At 42.2% G+C, this 13,974-nt stretch overlaps 1 protein-coding gene across 5 annotated transcripts in view; it reads right to left on the bottom strand.

Moving 5' to 3' along the window:
• LOC133418056 (growth arrest-specific protein 7-like) overlaps positions 1-11,148 on the bottom strand; it is a 95,855-nt gene extending 84,707 nt beyond the window's left edge. For 2 of the 5 annotated variants that reach the window (XM_061706395.1, XM_061706393.1), the window contains exons 1-2: positions 10,792-11,147; positions 10,518-10,659 (exon numbers count right to left, since the gene is read on the bottom strand). In XM_061706395.1, coding sequence (XP_061562379.1) covers positions 10,518-10,659; positions 10,792-10,850 — 201 coding nt within the window. In that variant the 5' untranslated portion in view covers positions 10,851-11,147. Of the gene's footprint in view, positions 1-10,517; positions 10,660-10,767 lie in introns of those variants that run through there. The other 3 variants (XM_061706397.1, XM_061706396.1, XM_061706398.1) reach the window with 3 other exon arrangements.
• Positions 11,149-13,974: the final 2,826 nt, after the last annotated feature.

Genomic DNA, 13,974 nt, shown 5'->3' with positions numbered 1-13,974 from the left:
ACGAGTGAGGAACGGGAGATCGACGGCCGGATCGTCGCAGCGTCTGCAGTGATGCGGACTTTGTATCTGTCCGTTGTGGTAAAGAAGGAGCTAAGCCGAAAGGCGAAGATCTCAATTTACCGGTCGATCTACATTCCTACCCTCACCTATGGTCACGAGCTGTGGGTCGTGACCAAAAGAACAAGATCCTGGATACAAGCGGCTGAAATTAGTTTCCTCCGCAGGGTGTCCGGGCTCACCCTTAATGATAGGGTGAGAAGCTCGGTCATCCAGGAGGATCTCAGAGTAGAGCCACTGCTCCTCCACATCGAGAGGCGCCAGATGAGGTGGCTGGGGCATCTGATTTGGATGCCTCCTGGACGCCTCCTTGTGAGGTATTCCGGGCACGTCCCACCGGGAGGAGACCCCGGGGACGACCCAGGACACATGGTGATGGATTACTTTTGAAATACGAAATCAAGGAAAACAATTTGTTCAACTATTGTTCAATTTATTTTAAAAAGTGGTTTGTTAACAACAACAAAAAATGCTTAGCCACTCAACATTATTAAAAGTGAAGACAATTTGCAATTTTGTAACAGATTTTAGAAGTTGACGCACATGATTTGCTTTCACAGGACACATACAGTAAAATGAATATTGTTGCGGGCCGCATCTGGCCCCCGGGCCTTGAGTTTGACATCTGTGCTCTACAGTATTGATTAGTGCTGTGTATTGTGATTAAATGGATAAAATGGCTGTAATTAGTGAATGTGAACTGTTTTATTTTTTCTAATCCATCGTAGCAATGCACTGGGGTAAAGTACTAAAAACTCAGTCGCTGTGCAAATACTTTTTCACCTAACATGGCAAATTATAGTTCTCATTCATTGAGGTTTCCAGTCAACACTTCTCAACCAATATTAGTGTTTAATAAAATGGGGAAGAACCCTCTCTGGTTTGGATGATATCTGTTTTAACGTAATGTGCCTGCTCATTACTTCCTTACTTACTATTATTTGCTATTTCTCACAAATTAAATTTCATTAAATGATACATTTGAGGTTGTTGTGCTGTCCTTGTGTGTCGTTTCAGATACTGTAAAATATGTGCAAGATAAGAATCGTTGATGATTGGGAAACAGCGGGGCGTGATGTACCAGGCGGCAACAGGCCTCTGATGCACTTGAATGAGTTGTTTTGTCGCACAAAGCTACAATACTGATGAGGATCATATTCCTCTTCTGGCCTATTCTAGTGATGTTCAGTTTATTCGCATTTGACATTGGTGCGAAAAAAGTTTTAATACAATTCATCAATACTCTGGCAATTGCCATATAAAACATTTGCCATCTGCATTATAGAAAGCCTACCTTTTCCTCGCTCGAGTTATTTTTAGTTAGTTCATTCAATGAAGAAAAAGGTGGTTGAGTCATTTGAATGTGAAACTGAAGTGAAACATCACAAAAATCCAACCACAGTTTCATTCAAGGATACTGTGAAACCACGGAGACTGTGATAAGTCAGACTGAACATCAGATAATCGTGTTGTTGTGAGTTCATGTGTTTTCGCTTTGGGGCGGGCTAATCTCTGACTGACTTTATTCCACCTATGCCCATTATTTAATAAAACACTGATTTGTAACGATTTGCACTGACTCAAACAATTACCCTGTTTCTCGAGAAATACATTTTAAAAAATCCTTGACATCCCGTGAGGAAGCGCAAGAACAAAAAAAAAAAAAGAAACTTTTAAAGAACCCTGCAATCACCGGATGGTTTGTTGATTTAATCTACAGTGTTCTTTTTGAAAAAGATAAAACACATTAAAATCTGCATCACAATTTGGGAAAAAAAATCTAATTTTGAAAAAGTGTCATATTTAGAAGCCTAACTTAAAAAACTATATAACTATGTATGTGTATATGTATGTATACGTAAAACTATGTAAAATGTAAATTTTACTTCAACAATTCAGTTCTAGCAATGTTCTAGCAACTTCCAGCAAAATAAAGGACATATTTACCTTTTTGCTCATGTCCTCCACTCATTAATGAATGTATCGAAACCAAAACAGATTAAAATTTTAATAATTAAACATTTCACTGCCTCATTTAAAATAAAGAAAAAAAGTGGAACAGCTGGGAAAAAATGTAATAGATAGGATAACCTGATGGGCAAAGCTTAAACTTGCATCTTTTAAAATGTAAACGCGAACATTAACAAAATAGTTACACCTCCAGTTTACATTTTTTTTTTTTTTTGTAGTTTTTCATGATTTTGCTAGTCATTTAAATAATACTGCCCCAACACCATGTTAAGACCAAGAATGGCCAAAGTAGCTTCTAATAAAGAATGTGCATTCTTGATTGCTTGACAAAGTTGGTGGTGTGGAGCGGATATTTCTGTTCGGCAATGTGTCCACAGCATGCTCCACGTGCACGGATCGACACACTAAGTGACAAAATGTGTTGCCATGGTAACAAAGGGGTGTGCAGTGGCTCATTTGCATGAGACAGAACCGGAGAATAAGTGTTATTGATTCTTGGGGTGTTTTGACTGAAGAATGTTAGTGACATGACAAAAACACACCTGGGAGCTGTTTTAAATTGTGAAAAACAGGTTGGCACACAATTGATTAGCAGTCAATTAAAAGGGGAATTGCGTAAAGGGTGCCTCTCTACCTCTCTCTACTTCTGTATACGCCATGCATCAGAATCAGAATCAGCTTTCCTGGCCAAGTATGTTACAGGACACACAAGACATTTGTCTACGGTAGTTGGAGCCACTCTAGTATGATAACAACCAGCCACGATGACACAATATCACAGAACAAAATCAATGACCAGAATCAGAATCATCTTTATTTGCCAAGTATGTCCAAAAAACACACAAGGAATTTGTCTCCGGTAATTGGAGCCGCTCTAGTACGACAACAGTCAATTGACAGAGAACACTGTCTCTCATTTAGACCCGAGATTGCAGCTTTCTTGGGGACTGGAATGATGGTGGAGCGTTTGAAACAGGATGGTACTTCGTACAGTTCTACAGATCTATTGAAGATTTGAGTGAAGACTGGCGCGAGCTGGTCCACGCAGACTTTGAGGCAGGATGGGGACACATTGTTTGGGCCTGCCGCTTTGTTAATCTTTTGTTGTTTGAAGGTGCATCTCACATACTGTTCGCGGATGGTTAACGCTGAAGTCGGTGGTGTGATAGTGGTCGCTGGTGCGGCTGGGTGGGTGTGGGGTGTGAAAGTGTCCTTTTCAACTCTGCAGTAGAAGGTATTCAAGTCGTTGGCTAGTGTGCTATTGTTCTCAGCTTGGGGGGATCGTCGCTTGTAATTTGACAGGGATTGGAATGCATGCCAGACTGATTTAGAGTCGTTAGCGCAAAACTGTTTTTCCAACTTTGCTGCATAGTTCCCCTTTGCAATGTTTATTTCATTAGTCAGCTGGTTTCTAGCTCGATTATACAGCTTTGATATGCGTCCTCCTTAGCTTTGGCGAAGCTGCTTAAGTTTGGCAGTGAACCACGGCTTGTTGTTGTTGAATGTGCGAAATGACTTTGTTGGTGCACACACATCTTCACAGAAACTGATATAGGATGTGACAGTGTCCGTATATTCATCCAGGCTGCCAGCTGAATTTTCAAAGACATTCCAGTCTGTGCAGTCTAAACAGCTTTGAAGTTCCATCTTTGCTTCATTGGTCCACTTTTTCACTGTTTTCATTGTAGGCGTCGCGCATTTAAGTTATTGCCTGTACGTCGGTATTAAGTGAATTAAGCAGTGATCAGACGAGCACAGTGCTGCACGACGTTTGGCACGGTATGTGTTTTTTAGCTTAGTATAGCTGTGGTCCAAAATGTTATTTTCCCTGGTAGGACAGTCGATGTGCTGCTTGTATTTAGGGAGTTGGTGGTTGAGTTTAGTTTTGTTAAAGTCCCCAAGAATAATGAGGAGTGAGTCCGGGTGTTTTTTTTTTCAATTTCGTTGGCTTGTTCGGCAAGCATTAGCAGTGCGGCGTTCGTGTTAGCTTTAGGCGCAATATAGGCGCCAGTGAGAATGAATGATGCGAACTCACGCGGCGAGTAGAATGGCTTACAGTTCAAAAACAGCGACTCCAAATGCGGGCTGCAGTGTGTGCTGAGCTCCGTAATGTCCGTACACCATTTTTCGTTGATGTAGAAGCATATCCCGCCGCCTTTTGATTTCCCCAATGATTCCATGTCGCGGTCTGCCCGGTGAAGATGGAAGCATGACGGTGCCATCGGGTACAGTGTCACAAAGCCAGGTCTCCGTAAAGCACATGGCGGTGCAACGTCCGAAGTCTTTACTGGTCTTTATCAGAAGATGAAGCTCGTCCATTTCGTTGGGTAGGGAGCGTACATTCGCGAGGTGGATCGACAGAAACGCCAATCTGTATCCTCTCTTGCGGAGTTTCACCTGGATGCCGGCTCTCTTCCCTCTGTGGCGCCGCCTCCGCCTCCATGCGCCGAAGACCGCGGACGCCGATCCGGTGAGTAACTCGGGGAAAAAACTGAGCGGATTTGCGAACGTTGGTGAAAGAAAGTCCGGAGCATGGATGATTAGCAAGTCTCCCCTTGTGTAAGTGAGTCGTGTAATGTCTCCAAAGACGAACGAAAAACACAAAAACAAAAACAATACTCGAGAGCGCATAACCGAGGCGACCACACTGTAGGCGCCATCTTGGAATTTTTGTTGAACTGCCTCAACAGCGGCGGCACGGTGGCCGACTGGTTAGAGCGTCAGTCTCACAGTTCTTAGGACCCAGGTTCAATCCCCGGCCCCGCTTGTGTGGAGTTTGCATGTTCTCCCCGTGCCTGCGTGGGTTTTCTCCAGGCACTCCGGTTTCCTCCCACATCCCAAAAACATGCATTAATTGGAGACTCTAAATTGCCTGTAGGCATGACTGTGAGTGAGAATGGTTGTTTGTTCCTATGTGCTCTGCGATTGGCTGGCAACCAGTTCAGGGTGTACCCCGCCTCCTGCCCGATGACAGCTGGGATAGGCTCCAGCACGCCCGCGACCCTAATGAGGAGAAGCGGCTCAGAAAATGGATGGTTGGATGGATGCCTCAACAGCTCCTGTGGCTGGCCGTACTTCCTCGGAAGCCGCAGGAAGTACATCCTCTGCTGGGTCTTTTTGAGGATGGAGTTGATGTTGGTCTCCCACTTCAGATCCTGAGAAACTGTAATTCCCAGGAACGTGAGGGTCTTGACAGTTGACACAGGGCAGTTGGACAGCATGAGAGGCAGTCATGATTCCTGAAGTCCACGATCATCTCTACCATCTTGAGCGTGTTCAGCTCCAGGTTGTGTTGGCTGCACCAAAACTCCAGCTGCTCTACCTCCTGTCGATACACAAACTCATCACAGTCTTTGATGAGGCCAATAACTGTGTCGTCTGCAAACTTCAGGAGTTTGACAGCCGGGTGCGTTGAGGTGCAGTCGTTCATGTAGAGAGAGAGAAGAGAGGACACATCCATGGGAGGCCCCAGTGCTGCTGGTGCATGTGAATGACTGGGTGTCCCCCAGCCTCACCTGCTGTGTACTGGCCATCAGGAAGCTGTAAATCACTGGCATATGGCTGGTAAAATGCTGAGCTGGAGCAGCTTGGGGGAGCGGAGTATAGGGATGATGGTGCACATCCAGCGGCCACAAACAGGATCCGCGCGTAGGTCCGTCGCCGCGCCGTCGAGGTGTTCCAGGATGAAGGGCAGTCCCATGTTGACTGCGTCATCCACAGACCTGTTTGCTCTATAGGCAAACTGCAGGGGGCCCAGCAGGCGTCCTGCGACACCCTTATGGTGGTCCACCACGCGGCGTTCAAAGGACTTCATGACCACAGATGTCAGCGCGACAGACCTGTTGTCATTCAGACCCGAGATTGCAGGTTTCTTTGGGACGGGGATGATTGTGGACCGTTTGAGGCAGGGTGGGACTTCACATAGTTCTAAAGATCTATTGAAAATCTTTGTGAAAACTGGAGTGAGCTGGTCCGCGCAGACTTCAATGCATGTGTTCGATTGTAGTTGGTTAGCGATCGTAATCCTCGCCAACCTGACGCAGTCGTAAGCAGCAAATTGGTTTTCCAGCTTTTCTATGCGATTTCTCTTTGCGATGTTGATTTCTTTTGTCAGCTGGTTTCTGGGCTGATTCTACAGGGATCTGTACCCACTCCGATAGGCGTCCTCTTTAGCCTGACGAAGTTGGCGAAGTTTGGCAGTGAACATGCGAAATGTCTTTGTTGGTACACATACGTCTCCACAGAAGCTGATGTAGGATGTATAGTGTCCATACATTCATCCAGGCTTCCAGTTGAAGGTTCAAAGACACTCTGTGTCACTCTGTGCAGTCTTTGAAACAGTTGTGAAGTTCCATCTTGCTTCATTGGTCCACATCTTCACTGTCTTCACCACAGGCTTCGCACATTTAAGTTTGTGCCTTTATGTTGGTATTAAGTGAATGAAACAGTGATCAGACGAGCCCAAAGCTGCACGGGGAATAGTACAGTATGAGTCCTTCAGCGTGGTATAGCAGTGATCTATAATGTTGATTTCCCTAGTGGTACAGTCAATGTGCTGCTTGTATTTAGGGAGTTCATAGTTGAGTTTTGCTTTGTTAAAGTCCCCAAGAATAATGTGGGGCAAAACTGGGTGCTTTTTTTCCACGTTCCTTTACTTGGTCTGCCAGCATTTGCAGTGCAGCGTTTATGTTAGCCTGGGGGGGTGTAAACACCGGCGATTATGAATGACGCAAACCCGCACGGCAAGTAAAATGACTTACAGTTCAAAAACAGCGACTCCAAGTTCCGGCTGCAGTGAGTGCTGAGCTCTGTGACATGAGTACACTGTTTTTCGTGGCTGTAGAAACATATTGCTCCACCTTTTGTTTTCCCCAATAGCGTCGTGTCGCTATTGGGGAAATGCCAAACTTGCTTGCATAGCACAGCAACAGCCGATGTGCATGTGGTGTGTGCATTATGTGAGTGCATAATATATAAAGAGATCTCTGAATATGAGCCCATAACTGCAAATGATTGTGACAAATGTGTAAGAACCACTTGAGGAAAGAGTTTAGGGGTCAGATCAACCTGTTGAACAGGCGCTTTTAACAAATGAAGCATGAACACACTCATGTAAACACTGATAAGACATTCTTGCACACCATTTCCTATTCCAACACACACACACATTATTCTACCAACCTGTGTTAAGCAGGGTACACACATATCGACAACCGGGCCAAAAATGAGCATTTTCACTCTTACGATCAAAGTCGGCAAAGATCTGATTCTCGGCTGTCTCTGAAAGATTATACTAAGCCATTACCCCGTGGTGTGGTTTTTTTTTTCTTTTTTAAAGTGATTTTTCTTCCCCGATCTGCTCAGAAAACAGCCAGGGTCGATAATCGTAAAATTTTAAACATCTTCAGTATTTCTAATAAAATGTGAGGCTTCAACACCGAGTTTGGCCGAACAATGGACTCTTAGATTGTGATTGTGCAAATTAGGAAGCACCCTGAAGTTTACGCTGTTGCCGGATACAAATAGCAAAGCAGCTGGTTATGATGAGTGTTTGTCAGGCACGTGCACAGACATTTTTAGGGGCAGTTGAGAAAATAGAGTACCCATTGGTAAAATAATTTATAATACAACCCCAATTCCAATGAAGTTGGGACGTTGTGTTAAACATAAATAAAAACAGAATACAATGATTTGCAAATCATGTTTAATTGAGTACACTACAAAGACAACTTGAAACTACTATGCAAAGCAAAAGCCATTTATCAACAACACCCAGAAAGGCCGCCGGCTTCTCTGGGCCCGAGCTCATCTAAGATGGACTGATGCAAAGTGGAAAAGTGTTCTGTGGTCCGACGTGTCCACAATTCAAATTATTTTGGGAAATTGTGGACGTCGTGTCCTCCGGGCCAAAGAAGAAAAAAACCATCCCGACTGTTATGGACACAAAGTTCAAAAGCCGGCATCTGTGATGGTAAGGGGCTGTTTTAGTGCCAATGGCATGGGTAACATTAATGCTGAAAGGTACATACAGGTTTTGGAGAAACATATCCTGCCATCCAAGCAACGTCTTTTTCATGGACGCCCCTGCTTATTTCATGCAAGACAATGCCAAACCACAGTCTGCACGTGTTACAACAGCGTGGCTTTTTAGTAAAAGAGTGCGGGTAGTAGACTGGCCTGCCTGCAGTCCAGATCTGTTTCCCATTGAAAATGTGTGGCGCATTATAAAGCGTAAAATACGACAACGGAGATCCCGGTCTGTTGATCAGCTGAAGCTGTACAGCAAGCAAGAATGGGAAATAGTTCCACGTAGAAAGCTTCAACAATTAGTGTCCTCAGTTCCCAAACGTTTATTGAATGTTGTTAAGAGAAAAGGTGACTGTGTTAACAGTGGTAAACATGATCCTGTCCCAGCTTTTATGGAACGTGATGCAGCCATAAAATTCAAAGTTAATGATTATTTGCTAAAAACAATAAAGTTTATCAGTTTGAACATTAAATATCTTGTTTTTGTAGTGTATTCAATTAAATATAGGTTGAACATGATTTGCAAATCAATGTATTCTGTTTTTATTTATGTTTAACACAACGTCCCAACTTCTTTGGAATTGGGGTTGTATTAAGAAAAACAGTCGTCGTTAGTATATAATAGTAATAATAGTATAGTCTATTTCACTTATGTATTTATCTGTGAACACAATCACCACAGTCAATTAAGCAACTACTAACACTTGAGGTGAAGCGAAGCTATAGTGGATATAAAAAGTCTACACACCCCTGTTCAAATGGCAGGTTTTTGTCGTATACAAATTTGAGACAAAGATAAATCATTTTAAAACTTTTTTTGCCACTATTAGTTACACTATAATCTGCACAACTCAATTGGGGGGTGAGAAAAGTAGAAATAAACAACTGTGATAATGTGGTTGCACAAGTGTACACACTCACTTATAAATCTGTTCAGAATTAAGCAATCACATTCAAACTCATGTTAAATAGGAGTCAGCACACCCCTTAAAGTGCCTCTGATAAACCCCAAATAAATTAAGATGAGCACATATACACAATACTGAAGTAAATGCCCCTGAAATATATAAACACTGTGTGGAATTAATGACAGTGAGGATAATTTTTATTATTATTATTTTTAATATACTGTATGAATTAAGACAAAAAGAGCTACAATAAAAATGACACTTTTTTTGTCCAGGTTGCCCTGGACACTGTGCTCAAGCACAGGGCAGGTGCTTGAGCACCACTTGGGGTCTCAGTGTGCATGTGCCTGGTATTTGTGCAACTTGTCTCCAAAGTCAAAGTCACTGTGATAGAAATGTCAAGGAGAAGGGTGACAATGTAGTTACTTATTTTTCTACAACAGCTGTTTCTTCTCTGGATGCCCAGGGGCACCATGCTGCCACTCACAGGTCCCGACTGATACTGTTATGTGTGTGGTGTGTCGGGTTGGTCAGGTACACAACACAATCAGAGCAGTCAGCACACAAGGTGATTTTTTTTTCTGTGTCATGTGTGGGATCTCTCTCATTTTAGAAATTGGCTAATATGTTAAATCCCAGTATGTGTGTGTGCCCCGCCTTACAAAAACAATCCGGAAACATGTTTGTTTTCAATTCATGCTGTGATGCCGAGTACAGCTTGCACAAGAAAGCTGTGGGAACTGTCACACACACTGTCCAAAACACCACCACCACATCAGGCTCCCAGGACCAAACTTAATTTCAGAGATACACTTCCAAGAACGTAAGCGGCCACATTTCCCTCAAGTGGGAAAGTGAGGGCCTGACCATGAAGAAGGAGAGCAGCCAGTTCATTCACGCGCACTGAGAGGAGACCTGAGAATTTCAATGGAATGCCCGTGGAATGAGGAAGTTTGAAGCCACTCAGCAAGACGCCAGTCACTGGAGGAGGTTTGACTAAATCTGATAAACACAGCACGAGAAACTATTCATCCATCCATGTGTCTATGTTGCTTCGAACTTCATGTGGTTGCTCTGAGTCTATTTGGTAGATGGGAGGATTAAATTGACTTTGGGGTTTGCTTTATATATTATTTAAAAGTTAAGCTCCAAGTTTAGATGAATATAAAACCAATGTGCATTGTGATAAATTAGGCAAGTGCACATTTTTGCATTTTATACGTAAAAAGGGCAAATTATTAAGCCCCAAGGTAAATGGTTGTACAGGTACATCTCAATAAATTAGAATAATGGTAGAACATTCAATTTATTTCAGTACTCACATTATATATGTACATTCATTAAACAATTGGGAAAATACTTTTCAGAGGGCCAATTCCTGCCAAATTTCTGCATTCCAAATCATTTGCAATGTTTCTTGATTGATCACGTCATTGTGCTCCTAAAGGAACAAATACATGTTTTTTTTTTTTTTTTTTTTTTTTTTTTTTTGTGAGTGTGAAACAGGCTTAATCGCTGCATATAAAGTAGTGCAATAAAATGAATTCATCCTACCTCCAGCACCTGGACATAACTTGAAGGAAACCATCCACGGGCTCCATCTTTCTCTCCTTCCCACCAGCCTCCAGGCAGAGACTGCACCACCTTGATCATCTCCCCGGCATCGAAACTGAGTCCCTGCTGATGCTGCTCTCCACTGAACGGGTACAAAGTTTTGCAGTATGATCCAGACATCGCCCGGAAAAGCAAAACTTCTCAGACAAGCTTGCCTGATGACGATATTGGTGGTGGTAAATGTCCACACCTCGGAAAAAAAGACTAATGAAACCTTGTGGTGAAACCTGTGTGAAGTAGGTGAACAGGTTGCCGGGTGGTCGCCGTCGGCATACGCCCCGCGCCGCTCTGTTGTGCACACGCTGCCTGCCTGAGCGCTCGGTTTGAGGCCACAAAACTCAAACGTCAAGAGAAGGAGGAAAGCAGAAGAAAGCCGGAAACCACGGACGATTTCAAAATGAAAGCTTCAAAAAAAAAAAAGTTTTTCATTTGAAATGCGACATACTGTACTCTAAAACAGTTCAGACTCTGAAATCTACGATGAGTTTGCAGCTTTAAAACCGCTAGAAAGATTTGATGAAGCCGGACTTCTTGAGTACTCACTGGCCCTTGGAATCTCTGGCCTAAGCCACGCCCCTCCGTGACGTGTGCGAGACGTGCACTGTGTGGCGAGTGGACGTGCACTGTACGTGCAGTGCAATCTAAACAAGCCGACGTTACCAACGGCTGCTACATTGGGAGCATCACATTTTCATGTCCCTATTGTGGGACTAATATATAGGTTATTTTAGCTTATCTATTGTAATGGAGTGTTACTATAACACCGAACGTTACAGATTTGAACATGTATTTTGGTAAATATACAATCAATTAAAAATCTAAAAGTAGCTATATATGTAACATTTCAGAGCTTGTTTGATTTACATGATACCAGCATTATCAGACAGACCTTTCAAAGACGTTTCCAGTGATAGAAGTGTCATTTTCCTGTGGTAAATTAGGAACGTTATGAATATGAATCCATAAACGCAGTGACAATGCACCAATTTCTGCCCAAATTAATACTAAAATATTGGGGTTCTAGGTTTTAGATGTGACCTTTTTGTTAAATTCGAGTTGTACTCGTGTTACAAATACATTCTACTTAATGCCACAAGGGGGCACTATATAACAAGGGTGTTAGTTTTCACTCTGGGCTTTATTGAAAAAAAAATACACTCAACTAATTTATGTAACTTGATGATTTTGTTTTTTATTTAAGATTCACCTATATAAATAGTAGCACAACAAGAATCAAATAATACTGTTTAAAACATAGTGGCTACAATCATTTTATGTTTTGGAACTACAGTAGGGGTGTGTGAATTTCAGAATAAAACTGGAAACACCTGAAAACAACATCTATTAATCTCATGTGACATGAAATTGCAGTGGTTTTACATGAACTTTCATACCTTACATATATCAAAATTTGAATTGAGACAGGTTTTTCTTATTAATCATAATCACTTTCCATTACAGAAATTATTGAGGAATTTCACTGTCCATCATTTGATGCTTTCAGACAGGTTGAGAGCAGTTTTATACAGAAAATCTAAATCTTTCTCAGGAATTATTATTTAATAAGTGAATCATCACAACAATTACACTGTTCAATTCAACATTTAATATAGTTGACCTTTTTGACTGCTTTAGTCCTCAGATCTTCGTGATGATGAAACGCACCACTTCACCTGTACTGTATCCTTCTCAGCTGACACTGACAACAGTACACAAACTGTCAAGAGTGTCTGTATCTTGCTGTTGTCAGTTAAGTACATTTGGTGTCACCATGAAAAAGAGTTTTTTTCCCCCTACCTTTTTCATAAATTAACTCTGCACATGTGTAGTAAGAAGATGGAATAGAGGGGGGAGCACTTAAAAGAGTCATGATACATTGAGGATTTTTATGTTTTTAAGAACATGGATTAAGTCTAAAAAAATAATAATTGCTTTAAACTGAATAAAACTTTATTAATACATTTTTATGAGGTGTTTGGGTGCCACTGGAAATCATAGGGCCCCAGGCAATTCCTTGTTTTTGCCTCATATTAAGTCAGCCCCTTGCGGTAATAGAAAATCAATGGCTGTTTGGGACCAATGAGGCTCCTGAGGCTTGGGCCAATGCTCTCCAATAGGTTGTCAAACTCCTCTCCGCTCAGTCTGAAGTATACTGCACCTTGAAGTGGCCCCCATGGAGCTGCAGCTCATGGACAAGCATAAACTCCCCCAGATCCTGCAAAGCCAGAAATTTCCGCTGTAACAGTGACGAATCCATAGTGCTGAGCTACAGCCTACTTTACGTCCAAAGCAGCGGGGATAAGGCACCAGGTCACTTCTTCTTTGGTCACTTAGCAACCAGCACAAAATATTGGTAAGCTTGAAGTGTACTGCCGTCGTCCCTGCTCCATCCTGCACCCTACTGTGGTGCATTCTGAGCAAAACAAAATTAACAAAAATAACATTATTTTAAAAAAATAATATTATACTTAAAATAATATTAAATACACTATTAAATAATAAATAAATACACTAAGCCGCCGGCTTCTCTGGGCCCGAGCTCATCTAAGATGGACTGATGCAAAGTGGAAAAGTGTTCTGTGGTCCGACGAGTCCACATTTCAAATTGTTTTGGGAAATTGTGAACGCCGTGTCGTCCGGGCCAAAGAGCAAAAGAACCATCAGGACTTTTATGGATGCAAAGTTCAAAAGCCAGCATCTGTGATGGTATGGGACTGTGTTACTGCCAATGGCATGGGTAATTTACACATCTGTGAAGGCACCATTAATGCTGAAAGGTACATACAGGTTTTGGAGAAACATATGCTGAACATCCAAGCAATGTCTTTTTCATGGACGCCCCTGCTTATTTCAGTTAGAAAATGCCAAACCACATTCTACATGTGTTACAACAGCATGGCTTCGTAGTAAAAGAGTGCGGGTAGTAGACTGGCCTGCCTGCAGTCCAGACCTGTGTGGGTCTGGACTGCAAAATGTGTGGCGCATCATGAAGCGTAAAATACGACAACGGAGACCCTGGACTGTTGATCAGCTGAAGCTATACATCAACCAAGAATGGGAAATAATTCCACCTAGAAAAGCTTCAACAATTAGTGTCCTCAGTTCCGAAATGTTTATTGAATGTTGTTAAAAGAAAAGGTGATGTAACACAGTGATAAACATGACCCTGTCCCAGCTTTTTTGGAATGTGTTGCAGCCATAAAATTCTAAGTTAATGATTATTTGCTAAAAATAATCAAGTTTATCAGTTTGAACATTAAATATCTTGTCTTTGTAGTGTATTCAATTAAATATAGGTCAAACATGATTTGCAAATCATTTTATTCCGTTCGCAAACAGTTCAGGGTGTACTCCGCCTCCTGCCCAATGATAGCTGGGATAGGCTCCAGCACGCCCG

Source organism: Phycodurus eques, chromosome 19, assembly GCF_024500275.1.
Source record: "Phycodurus eques isolate BA_2022a chromosome 19, UOR_Pequ_1.1, whole genome shotgun sequence".
Taxonomy (NCBI): domain Eukaryota; kingdom Metazoa; phylum Chordata; class Actinopteri; order Syngnathiformes; family Syngnathidae; genus Phycodurus; species Phycodurus eques.
This window is presented reverse-complemented; position numbering and strand designations above follow the sequence as displayed.